The sequence below is a fragment of the Oenanthe melanoleuca genome, chromosome 5, assembly GCF_029582105.1.
Source record: "Oenanthe melanoleuca isolate GR-GAL-2019-014 chromosome 5, OMel1.0, whole genome shotgun sequence".
NCBI classification, from domain to species: domain Eukaryota; kingdom Metazoa; phylum Chordata; class Aves; order Passeriformes; family Muscicapidae; genus Oenanthe; species Oenanthe melanoleuca.
This window is the reverse complement of record NC_079339.1, coordinates 4,521,460-4,537,318: the sequence shown is the minus strand read 5'-3', so window position 1 is coordinate 4,537,318 and position 15,859 is coordinate 4,521,460. Positions and strand designations below refer to the sequence as shown.

The window sequence follows — 15,859 nt, the reverse complement described above, 5'->3', positions numbered from 1 at the left end:
AACTAGGAACTAATTAGAAGATGATCAGACAGATCACCTTGTGTTCCAGATGTTCTTAAGGGATAGATATTCCATGTCCTCTTGTGTCTCAAAGTCTCTTTTCTGCTAGTCTTTAACTTCCTCAGTATTCCTCTGAAATACTATTTAGTGGTTTTGGATTGAGGGTTCTTTTTCTGAAAATGTTTAGTTTGCAAGTGCATTCTGTTTATTCTCAAAAACAAAAGATGTTTAAGCTGTACTCAGAGCCTTCTTTTTATTTTTTCATAATACTTAGGAGCCTGGTATGAAGTATCTTATCTGATATTACTGCACTGAGCTTAAATAGGGGAAAACAGTTTTCAAAAGCAAGGAAAAATAGCTAATTTTAAATTAGAATATTCTGATTTCTTACCCTTCTCCCAATAAAAGTGATTTTGGCATAAAATGTAAGTTCAGTATCATGCATAGGTCAATGATTCATGAGGACATAGGTTAATGGCTCAAAAAAAGTTGGTTGGGTCCTCTAAATTAGGTTCTACTCCTGATTTCATCTTGTTAAATAACTTTCAGGAAATCATTTAAGATTAATGGTGATTAAATTGGGGTTCTGTGCCACTAGATTAAGAATATCCCTAGGTACCCATCCAAGCTGTCCCATGCCTATGTTTTCATTAACTGAACTATTTACTGATTTACTCAAAATCCTTATAAGAGGACAGTCTCCCTGCTAATGCAGCCAGGCCACTTCAAGGCTGAAGGTATCTCATGTCCTGCCAGCTTTAAACTCTGATAGAATGTGTTGCTGCCTGCACCTGATACAGTAGGACACAGATGATACCTAATTTCCACTACTGAATTTTGAAGATAAATGGATTTAACTTATGATTTTGCTACTCATATCCTTACTGTGGTAAATTGCTACCATGGTTTGCTTATCAAGATACAAGAGTATGTGACCTCATTTTTACTTCACCTGTTCCAAAGATGGAGCCAAACACATTGCCTTCTGATAGGAACTCTGTGCGGAGAGAATTCTCCTTTCAAACATTGTAGCACTGGTGATAGTGCTCATTTGTGAATTAAAAATAAACAACAAAAAGAAATAATGACAGAGCTCAGATAGAGTGTCTGAATTGAATTGCTAAGAACAATTTTCTGAGAGAGAAAGTGATTGTCTTTTCTTGAACATGCTTTGTGTCCTGTGCTTTTAATTGCTTTGTACTGATGATGTCTACGTTATATAATTTGCTCATTCTGGGTTTAGATCCTAATGCTGATTCAAATAGATAATACTGGTTTTTCAAATTATAAAATATAATACAAGAGTATTAAAGCATTCATTGTGTGACCAGGAATCAAGATAAACTAACTTCAAAAAATGACGTCTGAAATTTTGTGACTTTCACTTTGGTGGTGTAAGTTTAGCCTTCTGTTAGTAGAATATGATTCATCAGATAAATGTTAATCCCCTTAACTTCAGGTTTACAATGACAATAAACTCCTCTAAACTGGACCTGGGGGTAGTTTGTCACAGTTAACAATGCCTATAAACTGTGACTCTTGCCTCATGAGTTTTTTACTATATATGCTAAAATCAGATAGATCAGAGAAATTATTAAAAATGCAATATGTAGCTATGTAACTAATGATTTTTGTAAAATTTATGTGCAGAAAAGGAAATAACTAAAACTGCAACTGTAAAAATGGTTCTATTGCATTTCAAGTGTATAGTTGGTCCGTTTCTTTGTAAGCCTTTTTCCACGTTTTCTAATTGGCATCATGATTATTGCTTTCTAAGAATGCTAGTCATATTTCTCCGCCTTCTCCAGAGAGGTGAAGTGCTCAATCTGTAAGGGTAGGAATTGTTGCTTTTTTAAAAACATGGGTGAGAGTCTTGAGATGATGTGTATTTATCTGGCCAATTTACTAGCATGTGGTTCACAAAAAATATGCAGAAGTGAAAGGTTTATTTTCCAAAGTTAGGAAGAGAAGGGAACATATACCCTTGTAGCTGGCAAGCAAGGATTTTTTTTTTCCCCTTCAGGTTCCAAAGGCATGTTGACAAAACATGTATGATACTACAGCTTCTTTTCTATGCTTTTTTATTGGAGGTAGATCTTTAGGCAACATAAATAAAGTCAACGATTATATAATTAATCGATCTTTCATTAAGTCTAGTCTCACATTTAAAAATAATATCACAACCCAAAGAAAATATATGAATGTTATGTCAGTGTAAGAGAAAAGGAAAAAAAATACCCAGAGGCTGAGGCAGAAAGCTTATTATTTTCCGTATGGAAGATTTGTGAAGAAGATGTTAATAAATTTAGCAAGTTGTCTTTAAGAGTTCTGACTTTCATGGGCTGTTACCATCCAGTTATTAAAGTTGTTAGAGAGATGCCTCTGCCCAAATTAAGGTGCAAATGAGACTCTTCTTCTAGTCTTCTTGGTGTTGAGGGTCCCACAAAACACAAGAGCTCAATGGATTAATATATCTGGTTTGGGCCAGGTGGGAATGCCCTGGGACGGCAAGTTTGACAGTGTCTCATGCAACAGAGAGTCTGGATCTGTTGCATCACATGCAGTTGTCCTGTGCCAGGCCTCAGGAGTGACTCTGGGGAACGCTTCAGGGGTGTTTGATGGTTTATGACACCCCCTCAGCTACCTCTCACATGAATGTCCCACTTGGACATTGCCTTACCAGTATGTAGGGGGGCTTACAACTGGGCCAGTTTGTGCAAGGGAGGATAGGTATTCACTGCCTCTGAATAGAGGTTATGCCACACACTCAAAACTATCCTCCTCCCCCTTTGGTTGGGTGAGGAATGTGTGCAAACCTGGCCTCAGCAGATGAGCCTGTGGGCTATGACCTCTGCCACCCTGAACCCAGCCAGAGCTGATTTTCAAGACATATGCTGGATGTGGCTTTCTTGTGGATATGTTCTTCTCCATCAGCCATGTTTTCCTCTACCTAGACCTGAGATAACTGGATACCAGTGTCACCTAGATCTTATCTCATGTTCCCTTAGGTGGCTTAACTCCCAGTCCAAAGTTTTGTCAGGAGGCATATTCGGGAAGGGTTAGGTTTTGGTGATAGCAGCTTCTTTATACAGTTTTGGCATAATGGGCAAAAAGTCCTTGTGGTGGTTTCAGTTCAAAACTGGGTGGAAACACCAATTTATGTAGTGGTTTTGGTTCACCAATTTGAAATTTCCCAGCCAATGCACCAATTTATGTGGTGGATTTATTGTGGGCCAAATCGCCAGTGCACCTACTAGAATTATTTACCCATTTCCTGCTGTGAGATAGGACTAGGAGGAAGAGCAAAGCAGGCTCAAACTCTAAAGGGTATAAAGAAAACTATTAACAGAACTAAAAGAATAATAAGAATCAGAATAAAACCTTCAGAACGCTTGCCCCACACTGTCTTTTCTTTCCCACTGACAACACAGAGAAACAATCCAGACAGTTTATCACCTCTAGAACAGCCTTTCTTCATTCTCTTAGAGAGGAGTCTGTCTTGTCATGCTATGGAGAGTTCTCTACAAGAAACAGTTCTCTTGTGGCTTCAGTGTCACAACAAATCAGCTGCCCAGGAGAATGGAAATCTGATCACTCTTTAAAAGTCTCCCTCCAACTTAAAACTTTCCTCACAACTGTTTTCAAGGGCTCAGTCTTTGGCTAATGTGGTACACTTTTAAGGATGAGCTGTTCAGAAGCAAAGGTTCTCTTCATCTATCTCTGAGATCAACTTTGGGAGCAGAGGTTTTCTCCTTCTTCTCTGGGGAAAAGGGTCTTCATCACTCTTATCTATCTCTGTTCAAGCATCTCATGAAATCACATTTCAACATTTTCTTGTTCAGCATGGATGCCTTTGCTCATGTCTGCAATTTGAATACCTCATCCCCCCATGCTTTTCAACAAGTTACAGGAAAAAAGAGCATAATGTATGAGTTATATCTTCCCCAGAGCCTTATAAGAGGATTTCAGCCCAAGAGTGAGGCATCTCCTCAATCCCTCCCACCTGGGACCTGACTTCTACTCCACTGACCTTGGTGTCTTCATGTTGTTTCATTACACATCCTCACTCTGTCCTTTTTTCTTGCTCAAAAGAGGATTGAAGGTTTGCAGGTTTTGTCTGTGCACTGGAAGAGTTAATATCTTGCCCGAGGCTTGCAGAGGGTCATGCGATCCCTGCCAGGTGGCGGCCAGAGCTGTTTACAGTAGAGAATTCTTTGACAGCTGCACCGGGTGGGGACACACTAGGATCTTCAAGGGGCCTGGCCAGAACAGTATGGCTGCTCTGGCCACACAGCTATTTTCCGGCTTTTGCTGTGTTCAGTCCCATCTACAGGACTGATGGCTTTCCCTCCCCATGCCTGGCAGCAGCTGGGGCCTGGCCTGGCCCCCCCCAGGCTGCAGCGGAGGAGGCCTGGCCGGTCCCATAGCTGCTTCCCAGGGCCCGGTGGACCCTGGCTCAGCTCGGCCTGGGCTGGTGACTCACAAAAGGCAAGGAAAAATACCTTTCAACTGATTTAGTCAAAAGGATGTGTTTATTTCAGCTCTGGGGGAACACGCGGGATCTCTCCCAAAGGCGTGCACGCCCTTTCGCAAATTTTGGTCCTTTATTTATTCACAAAAATCATGCATATTCAAAAACGCCTATACATATTTATTACCTATAACCGCCCTTTCCCCGCTTAGTATTAAAATTAGCTGCATACTCATTGTGGTTGCATAGTATCCCCTTGGTTTTGGGTCGGTGGGCTTCTAATTGAGTTGAAGGGCTTCAAGGGATGAAGTAAGGATTGTCTACCTCACTCTAAACTCTTTACCTCTGTCCCGTTTCTATGACTACCTGACCTGTTAATCCCTTCATTCTGGTCTTTATTAATTTCAGTGTCAAAATTTATGGTAGATAGGTTTCTCTTGGCTCTAAGTATTTTCCAATGTATATCGGTTTCACTTAAATGTTTCCATATGTGTATTCTGCTTGTTCTGCATATTACACAACCAGACTTTGTCAACTTCTAATCTTTCAGCTAGGAAATACGTCTTAACATCTAGCTCCTAAGCTCTTTAAGATATCCCATAACTTGTTCCCCAAACATGCAATTTTCTAAACTATAACAGAATACTATGGGGAATACTATGAATACTGTGGCTCACTGGCAGCAGGGCAGGGCTCAGTGTCAGTAAGATGTCAGCAGCTGCAGCCCAGCCCCGCCTCGGCCAGGGCCCGCTGCCTCCCCTTCCAGCCTGGTGGAAGAACCTCCCACTGTGAGAGTCCACACCACATGCGGAGTCCTGATAGGTTCTTTTAGGGATCTCAAAGCACAAAAGACACAGCAGGGGACAAAACCAGTTTACTTTTGCAAAAGTACACCTTTATTTAGTACCAACAAAATGCGATAGAGGGAGAGAGAGAGAGAGAGAGAGATTCGGATTATAGCTACCAAGACGGGCAGACGATCCTCGTGGAACCAGCCAATAGATGCCCGTTGCCGTCCGGGGAGATCTCGGAGGTCTTTAGTTTGAGGGTGTCTTTTATAGTCTTTTCCAAGGCGTCGGGCGACTGGCCAAAAGGTGGGAAGATTTATGGACTATTTTATGTGGAGATCGTTGCTCCAAGAAACAGGTGGAAACAGGACGCTGTGCAAGTGTCCTGCGTGGGAGCAGTGCATCATGGCAAGCACCAGGCACACCAACAGTCCTTGTGACCAGTTCTGCAGCAAGTAGCCTGCGTAAGAGCAGCACACCATGACCAGTTCATTGTTCTCACACCTGTGGGAGCAGACCGGCCCTGGTTGGGATGGGCACCACCTGAGAACAGTCACTTGGCATTCCTCTCATCCCTGGCCAGCGCCTTTAAACTGCAGTTCTTTAGGCCTCAGTAGAGGGTCGTTGGGCAGAACAAACGAGAGGCTTTTAGATGGACTCTTACACTCACCAAAGGCCAGAAAGCAAGACAGCTTTTTCCGGGGCTTGTTCATTTTTAACATGAGTGTTCACAGAGGCGTGGTCAGCTTTCACAGTGGTTTAACAGGTTGTCAGTTCTTGAAACTAACCACTGATTGGTTTTTGTCAGACACTGACGAAGTTCTTAGCGGGTCCTCTCAGGAAAAGCATTTCCATTGGTGGTTTCTTCCCTACTCGCCAAATCTCAAATGTGCAAAACCAGCACAGTCCTTCACAACAATGTTTAAGCCTTTAGCCATAATGTTTCATTCTCTCACAGTGGACAACAAGGAATGGACTCTGGACTCGTGTGGTATTATTGAGCATACGTACCAGGACAGGAAGAACAAACTGCATGGGAAGATGCAGCAAGATTCTTGCCCATGAGGCAAACACTGACAGCAGATTTTTTGCGCCTGAATTTAGGAATGCACTGAAACTACTGGTGTAAATGGTGCAAATGAGCTAAAACATTTCATAAAGTAAGAATTAGGTAGAACAGTAACTTGGCTTAATGATATGATTGCATGCAAATACTCCAACTTACAGCTTTTGCTACAAGCTTTCTAAGATGTTCAAATACATTAAAATATCTGTTTATTTTGAATAAACTTATAATTTAATTCTAAATCTAGAAGGCCCTTCCTAATTAAAACAATTATCCTATATAGTTTTTAATTGGTTACTGTGCTGGTTGTACGTGAAACGGCGGAGGGATGGATTTCGCCTGAGAGAAGCACCATGAGGCTGGGGAGTGGGAAGGACTCTCCCCTCTCTGGGAGCTTCCCCTGTGAGCTGTGGGCACCAATCAGATAGCTAATTTAGTGATGGATGTCTCAGGAAACCAATTAAAAGTTATTTTGCTTTCACAAATCACATTGGATTAAGTTAGCTGTGTTCTTTCAGCTTCCGGTGCCTGGGGAGGGTGGGTGGCCTCTGGCTGGAGCACTGGCCACCCTGGTCCGGCTCCGGGCTTGGTGGGGGGTGCGGTCCGGCATCCCCAGTCTGGCTCCGAGATCGGCGGGGGGCCTGGTCCAGCACTGGACCGCATGGCCCCGGCCCTGCCAGCGCAGCTCGGCTTGCCTCTACACGTGGCACAAGAGGCCTCCAGCTGCCCATGTGGTTTTCTTCATGATCTGGATACAATTTTTACTTCTTAATGCCTGGATAAGATTCTCGATCTCCTGAGCTCCCCTGAATGCGAAGGAACAAAGCATGGAGTCCACAGAAGTCAGCGGAATGAAGATAAAGTTCCTGGTGGGAAGAGATTGAAAAGATGCAACTGATAAGTAGCTGAAAACCTTTTTTGTGGGGCTATGAAGGGACTGTGACTACACTAAAATTCCTTTAAACTGTGAAATATACTTGGGGAGGATGGGTGCTTGAGAAGAAGACTTTTTGCCTCGGGGAAATTGAGCTGTCTGTTTTGGGACTGGAATATGAACAGAGACATTTGATAGAGAAGGAGATGAAGAGAATTTTGTTTTTCAGCAGCCTGCCTTTAAAAGTAGTACCCCATGTGTGCATCGTAACACATAACACGGCTCTGGAAGGACTGTGTAAATGGGAGGAAAATTCATGGTTCTGTAGGTCCCGGGCGGACGCAGACTGTGAAGGTGAAGACACCCCCTAAGCCATAACTAAAAAAGGGACTTTTCTCTCTTAAGTGAACTGAACTGATTATTTGGGTGGATAACTGACTGGAGTGTTCTCTGTATGTTGTTGGTAAGAAATGTGGAATGAAGGAACAGGGAATAATCTAGGAATCTTATTCTGAATTCTTTTTTATTTTTGTGTTATTAATAGATTTCTTCTCGTACCTTTTTAAGTTTTAAGCCTGCGTTGTCTTTACTCCTAAATCCTATCTCTAAAAGAAATTAAATATATTAAAATTGGCAAAACCCAAGTCACACCGTGACAGTTACTAAAATTATGTTTACAGATATTTCATTCCTTATTTTTCAGCTTGACATGTCCAAGATCTTTTCCATTAAACTACTTAATTACAATGAAGTAGTTGCAATAAAAACTGTGTAAAATTCTAATTCGTTCTGATTTGTTGTTGCTGTTTGAGGAATGCTTAATAGGAAAATGAGCATAATCTTTAATCTTTATAAATCTTAGAAGTCAGAACTTCTATACTGAATCGATAGGCCTTTGTAAATTTAAGATTTCATTGATTAATTAATCTGACTTTGAGTATCTCCCTTGTAGTGAAAGGGACATATTCTTCCAGAATATGTACCTGATCAGGCTTCTTTCAGAAGAAGAAATAAGATTTTAATTCAGAATTTTTAAATTCAGAATTCTAAAAGAACCAAAACAACTCTGTTATAACTCATATATTTTTACTGGTATGCTTCATATTCTGCTATAAAAATTAGCACTATTAATCAGGATGCAAAGCTATTTTTAACAGTGATGCGTGATATGTTAAGCAACATAAAATCGCCCAAATTGTAGACAAGAAGTTCTCATCTACTTCTGACAAGCTTCTACTTATGCTCTTGATAATATTAACTTTTAACACTTGCTCTAATTTCTAAAAAAAATTATTAAGTTCAGTTTGAATCGAGACTATTTTGCTTGCCTTTTGATAACCGTGCTGGGTGTTTTTGTTGCAAATTGACTGGATAATGAGACAGAATTGGATTATTGTTAAACTTAGCTAAATCTCCAAAATGGGAGTCCATCTCCTGACTTTAGATATCTTCATCAGCTTTTGATTTTGGACAAATTCTGTATATGTATAACTATATACTTTTGCTAGGTTTATTTGGCATAAAATGTGGAAATTGCAACAACCGTCTAATACATTGTGTGTCCTGTTGCCAAACAGCTTTTCACATTCTGGGTTACTGTATGGTGTTCTCAAAATAGCTTATGTAGAAATTACTTACAAAAGACTAATGTATTACTAGAAGTTATTTCTTAAAATAGTTTATACTGGGCAAAAGGAAGATAAATTAATAAAAATGTAGTGATTACATTTCATTCTTACTTTTGTTCTGAAATATGGACAGATGGCTACTGAATTAACCATCAATAATCTCTAGAAGGACTCGAGGATAATAAGTTAGTCAAACCAAAGGGATGACTTGATATCCTGGGTTAACTAAGTCAAGTCCCTAATGAAACAGTGCCTTTGGCACATCTGTTTCACCATCATCCCAAAAGGTATTGCTGATCTTTATGTGAAACCATTAAGATGTGTGTAAAACACATTCACTTTGTGTTCACAAGTATAACACAGTTCTTTAGGTGTACCCCTGGTGAGCAATAGATGAGTCAGGTGTGCTTCATATCTTTGATTTTATTTTTTTTTACCTTTGTTCATCTTGTATCTGCTATAGAGTTCCTTTTTTTTTTCAGGGCCAGTTATTCTGTATTTCTATAGTGGTTTGTACAACAGACTATTGCTCTTTGGTGAGTTACAAGATAAATTTTCAAACAAAGAACCAAAAGAAGTAATTGACTGTGACACTTACTAGAGCAACACCCAACTGTTTGCAAAACATGTTTTGAAAGATAGAATCTGGATTGTTGGATTGTTGCGTTCAAAGTAACATCCTAGTTCCTTTCTCTCGTACCAGATAATATCGGCATCCATGTAAAACAGCTGAGAAAAAGTTATTGTTTCTGCAGTAGCATATACTGTTGAATGGTAGCCAGCAACAGTGAAATGTGAAATTGCGTCAGATCTCCATATTTTGGAATCGTAAAAATGAGATTTCGAATTAAATTTTAGTTTCTTTGCATTTGCTTTAATTAAAAAGGGTTTTTTTCAAGAGAACCTCAAACCTTCTAATTCTGGAATTAAAGCTTCCAGTGTTTCATTTGAATGTGGACCTAAATTAGAACTGGAAGAAATTGCATTTTTTGCTCTAATTACAACTTGTTCCTTTCCAGAATGTACAGGATATCTATTGCTAGTCAGCAATAAACATGCATTCCCGGAATGTGGTTCTGTTATTGTTTGTATATTTACAGTTCAGTAATACAGAAATAGTTTGTTTTGTATTCTTTTAATTTCTTTTTAGTGTTAAGAGTGTTATGTTCAGCATTTTTAAATCTGCTTATTGAATACTTACGGTTTTGACCAGTTTTAAAAGATATTCACACTGCAGAGAAATCTTTATCCTTGACTGTTGGTATTGGGATAATAAGAGTGAGGAGTGGAAAAATAATTACTATAGGAATTAATTTTGTAAAGGTTTGTTATTTTCCCTGAAAATGAGAAGAAATTTAAAACTCCTACATGAAAAAACAGATTGAGTTTGCAAAATGCTGTATGAGGTAATTAATTTTCTACTGGTTTTGACTGCAGTTTTAAATTATGAAATTTAGCAGAAACATCCCTTGATTTTGATCATCAAGGTCAAGTGGTGAGACCTTGGCCCTATTACTCAGTTGTTAAAATCATCTACAGAAAATGATATTGAGCTATGAAGCTGAAGCCAAGCAAGGATTAGAGGTTTTTTTCTGCTCTTTTGTACCTCAGTAAGTTAAATCTAAATTGCTTTCAGTTGCTAGTGTTCTGGAAAGATTTCTATGGGCATTCCTGTTCCCATTGAAGCAAATGTTAATACAAATGCCTTTTAGAATTCTGTAAGAAGATACTGCACCTTTGTTGGTGACTTGAAGATGTTATCCATGTATAAAATAAAGCCAGCATGATCAAATCGTTAAAGAGTCCCTTATTATTTCAGTAACACTTACTAATAAACTGTTTTGGTTTTTTTTTGTCCCACTCTCAGAACAAAAGCCTCAAAAACAAGCTCTTGTCAGGAAACAAGCTTTGTGGTATTCACGCAGAAGAGGTAAGGAAGATTCCTCTCTGTTCTAAATCTAAGGTACCCAAAAGAAGTTTGCATTGAAGTCAGTACAAAAACTGAGGTTCTGGTGCATTATACAAAAGAATACATATGTATTCTTACATATACACAAGAACACATATGTATACCAGAATACAGAGTATATATTATGCTTATATAGTGAGTGTTCCTAAAGTGCTCTCATCCCAATTGGTTTCAGTGACTTCACAAGAAGCAGTTCAAACGTATTAGAAAGCAAGCTGCAAACTCAAGTTTTAGACAAATGAAATCATCTGGGCATGCCTATGATATAACTCTATACATATATACATCTATAACATATTTAAAACTGATTTCATTTCCATTATCTCCATGTCTACACTAAGAGAGGAATTGCTAAAGGCCTGTTTTGAAATTAACATAGAGACAGGAAAGACAATAATCAATAGTAATATTGATTCCCAGAATGTTTCCTTATTTCAAGGAAAGAAGGGTCACTTTATGAAACTGAAGGAAAGAAATCTTCCCTCTACTGAAGAGCGAGGTAGATGGTCAATGATACAAAAGACCTATTTTTGGCAAATTCCTCAATGTGAAACTACCTGCACTCATGTGACTACTCACTTTATTTAACTTTCCATTTATAAAAGCTATTACATGTGAATCTGATTTACTCACATTTCTTTAGTCTGGGTTTTTTGCATAGATAATTTCTGTTAAGGTCACTGCACTTTGCCAGAATGAAACCAAAGCATAAAAGTTTCCTCTGTACTAAAATTTTCCTAATTATGGTTGAATGTGTTTTCTTCATTGGCGTATCTATCTTATAACTTAGAGATCAGTACTTAGGAGGTCAAGTTTCTGATAAATTCTCAAAGGTAGGAAATAATAGGGTTAGGAGTATTTTTTTTTAAGTTTTTCAAGATTTGTTATCTTCCTTTATCCCCACTGTCGCTTTCAAACACTGTGCTTGTCATGGTGTAGGAATACATATGTATTTTGTGCCCTTTTTGACTGCTTAAAAGCCCAGCAGTGTGTGCAAATAGTTTTCTGTTTTCCTCTCTTTTTCAAGTTTGGTTTTCCTAGTGTATTGGGTTTGCAAGGCAAAGTTTTGGTAGTGGGGAGAGCTATTGGGGTGGCTTATTCTGGGAAGCTTCCAGAAGCTTCCCCTGTGTCCAGCACTGCCAATGTCAGCCAGCTCCACTATGAACTTACCACTGGCCTAGGCTAAGACAATCAGAGATGGCAGTAACCCCTTTGTGATAATATATTTAAGAAAGAAAAAAGTTATTGCCCAGTAATAATTGTCAACAGAGAAGAGAGGAGTGAGAATATATGTGAGAGAGTCATCTCTGCAGACACCAAGGTCAGTGCAGAAGGAGCAAGAGGAGCTGCTCCAGGCATTGGAGCTGAGATTCCCCTGCAGTCTGTGGGGCAAAAGTCTGTGGTGAAGCAACTGTGCCCCTGCAGTCTATGGAAAGACCATGAGGAGTACAGAGATCCACCTGCAGCCTGTGGACGAGCCCCATCAGGGGAGGTGGATACCCCAAATGAAGGTTGTGACCTTGTGGGAAGCCAGTTCTGGAGCAGGGACCTGTGTATCCATGGAGAGAGGAGCCCACACTGGAGTAGGTTTCCTGGTAGGACTTGTGACCCCATGGAGGACCTGTGCTAGAGCAACCTGTTCCTGGAAGGACTGCACCCCATTGAAAAGGGATCATGCTGGAGCAGTTTGTAAAGAAATGTAGTCCATGGGAAGGACTCACATTGAACAAGTTTGTAGAGGACTGTTTCCTGTGGAAATATGTTTCCCCATGATGGAGCAGGGGAAATCCTCTCCCTGAGGAGGAAGTAGCAACAGAAATGTGATTAACTGCGGGCATAACCCTCATTCCCTGTCTCCCTGTTCTGCTGAAGGAGGAGGAGGTAGAAGCTAAGAAGCAGAATGGGGGGGACACTGTTTTTAAGATTTCTTTTACTTCTTATTATCCTGCTCTGATTTTGATTGGTTACAAATTCAGTTAATTTCCCCAAGTCAAGTCTGTTTTGCCCATGATGGTAATTGGTGAGAAACCTCTCTGTCCTTAACTCATGAACCTTCTGCTATATTTTCTGTTCCCTGGCCAGTTGAGGAGGGAAGTGATAGTGTAGCTTTGGTGGCCACCTGGCATCCAGACAGGATCAAACCACCACACCTAGCTGCATAATATTTGAACCTTTGGTAATTCACTTGAAGATCTTTTCTCTGATTATATCTTTTTTAATATTTGCATTGAAGGATGAAGCCTAAGGATAATTTAATTTTATTACAGTGTGACAAGCCCTAGCAGTCAGAGATCTTAAGAAAATTACACATAAATTAATAGCCAAGACAGAGATTGAGTGTATTTCAAAGTGTGAGAATCTCTTACTTTATGAATCATCCTGGCAAATTTGCAGCTATTAATCACGTTACCATTGAAACAAACAGAAGTGCCACAGGAATATCCTTTTCTTGTGATCATTTTGCCAGTTAGGTTGTGCCAGCCAGAGAAACACAGCACGTTTTCGGTTTTTAATTAAGAACTATGCTCACCAAGCATAACAACTGTGTGAACTCAGTGTCCTGCCAGTTATTGTATTGAATACCTCTTGTCGGTAGAATTGCCTACCAGGAAGCTCCTGCTTCGTTTTGCTCCCTCAGGCTGCATGCAGACAGAGACACAGATAGTGATTCCTTGTTGTCTAGTTGCATCAGTGGGAGCATGCTTGCGATCCTGCACAGTTTTTGCATAACTGGATTTTCTTTTCCAAGCAGTCAAGGCCTTGGAGAGAAGAAAGCAGAGTGGTCCAAACATTGGGGTTTCCAATTCACAAAAAGGGACACATGCCTGGGCAATACTACCAGATTTTTAGAGGCCTGTGTTTAATGGTAATTTTATCTGTCTGACTCTACTAAGAGGTCCTCTCCCTTGAAGCACAGAAAATTTGCAAAATAGCCAAATTTTATTACAAAGAGTTACAGGTCATATGCTTTTGACCTGCACTGAATGTATTTAGCTTTGACTCTTTAGGCATCATATTTACCAAATGAGTTATACCTTAACTGTAACTCTTAGATTCCTCTACAGCCTATCTGGATACCTTTTATATCACAGAAACTGTATATTTTATTAAAAACAGCCCTAAGAACAACTGTATATTTTATTAAACACAGCCTTCAGAACAATTAAAATCGGTGAACATTTTCTTATTTGTCTTTAGGTAATGTGGAATATATTCCATAGCTCAATGAATTGCATTGCCCAGGTCAGATGGCAGTGCTGTTGAATGAAGGAGCAGCAGATAAAGTCACAGAACAAAGAATTCTGCTGGACTGATCTTGGCTCTTTGTTTCAGATTTTACAGAATAGGATAACCCTTTTGGCTTTATTATTTAAACATTTAAAGCAGGTTCTAAAATTTTATCTTTAGTTTCATTCAGTCTTCCCAAAAGATCGTCACTGAATTTGACTGCATCAATTGGAAAGAGATATAATCTTTCAAAAAATTCCAGCTTATGAAAGATGTACTACTTTTGTAATATATTATGTTTATGGAATGCTTTTTCAGTTATGCTTCATGGAAAGTATTAATAACAACTCATGTCTAAAATGTGTTAGCCCAACAGCTGTTCTTTATAGTACTAACTCAAGTAGGTGCTTCAGGCGAGTGCCATTTTACATTTTCCTTGGTACTTTTACTTCCTTTGACATATGAACCTGGAAAAGCAATTGACAATTATTTGGAGAGGGGCGTTCTACATTTTAAATATGGTCTAGATTCTGCTGTTCTCAGAATTCACTATGTTTTTTTCAATATTTAAAATTTTAAAAACCCAAAACCTGATTTTATTATCCTGACTTTCAGTCAAAAAAGATCCAAGCCCAGCTGAAAGAGCTCCGCTATGGGAAAAAGGATTTGATTTTTAAGGTAAGTTTTATTTCACTATAGATAGCTAAAGTATTAGGGTTAGTATAGCATTGGAGTAAAGTAGAAATATGATAGCTGCCTTTATTATTGCATTTCTAAGGAATAAGTTTGTTCTGAAATGAGCTCAAAATGCCAAGACAGACTTAATACCATAATGCATTTTCAGAAATCCAATATCCTTATGTCTATATTTTTGTGCTCACTAAAAGCAAAAATTCTAGGTTACTGCTCATGAATAAAACCTGTTTTCCTATTCCATACATTCTGTAACATGTTTTTTTCATCTTTCTTATTGAATGATACAATATTTTACAGAAATTTCTTGTTTTTCCTTTAATTAGCACTCTTCCATGGCAGTCAAGTATTGTTAAAATTTAAAGCAAATCTCTGTGTTTATGATAAGCTTAAGCATTGTAATGTTCTTTAGGTCTGAAGATTTAAGAAAAAAGATATGTCTGTTGCTTAAACAATCCAAATGAATAGTCTGTTCTAGCTAGCACATTTTAAAAAATAATAAAAATCTTAAAAATTAAGGAGAAAATAACAGAACATAAAAACATTACTGAAGGGCATCAAGTCCTTGTTAACAAAGGGAGAAGTTAATCTCTGTTAAAGGAAGAGGAGAGAGATGCACGTCACCTGACTGCAGACTGGTAATGGAGTAGTCCTTTTATATATTTCCAGCATAAAGGATGTAGATTAAGTAGTCATTTTCAAAGTGACTAGAACTAGAACTACTTACAAAGTCATTTATATCAATATGAGTTCCAAATTGTCTTCTGGAAGTGTTTAACTCACTCTACTGTCTGTCTATTGCATATACAGTGCTGTAAATATAGACTAATACAGGCCATTTAAAAGACACAGTGGGATTTCTTTGCTTTTTTTTTTTTTTTTTAATTCATAGGTTTATTCCAAGTTTTTTCAGGAGCATTTATTTCTGGTCTTCATAAGACCAAAACCAGGCAAATAGATTTAGAGTCCAAAATTAGGTATATTATATATCTAGGCATTTAACTTTTAACACCATCTAGCATTCACAAAAATAACACATCTTTCTTCAAATTCGGTATCACGGGGAACTTGAGCAGAGGTAAAGATCAAAAATTCTAATCTTCCCTTGCTATGAAAGTTTGTCTACTTCGGCTGAAGCAGTA

The 15,859-nt window shown here is 38.8% G+C and overlaps 1 protein-coding gene across 2 annotated transcripts in view; it reads left to right on the top strand.

Moving 5' to 3' along the window:
- LUZP2 (leucine zipper protein 2) overlaps positions 1 to 15,859 on the top strand; it is a 212,107-nt gene that overhangs the window by 120,021 nt on the left and 76,227 nt on the right. For both annotated transcript variants that reach the window (XM_056491993.1, XM_056491992.1), the window contains 2 exons: positions 10,695 to 10,757; positions 14,640 to 14,702. In XM_056491993.1, the coding sequence (XP_056347968.1) occupies positions 10,695 to 10,757; positions 14,640 to 14,702 (126 nt within the window). The remainder of the gene's footprint in view (positions 1 to 10,694; positions 10,758 to 14,639; positions 14,703 to 15,859) is intronic.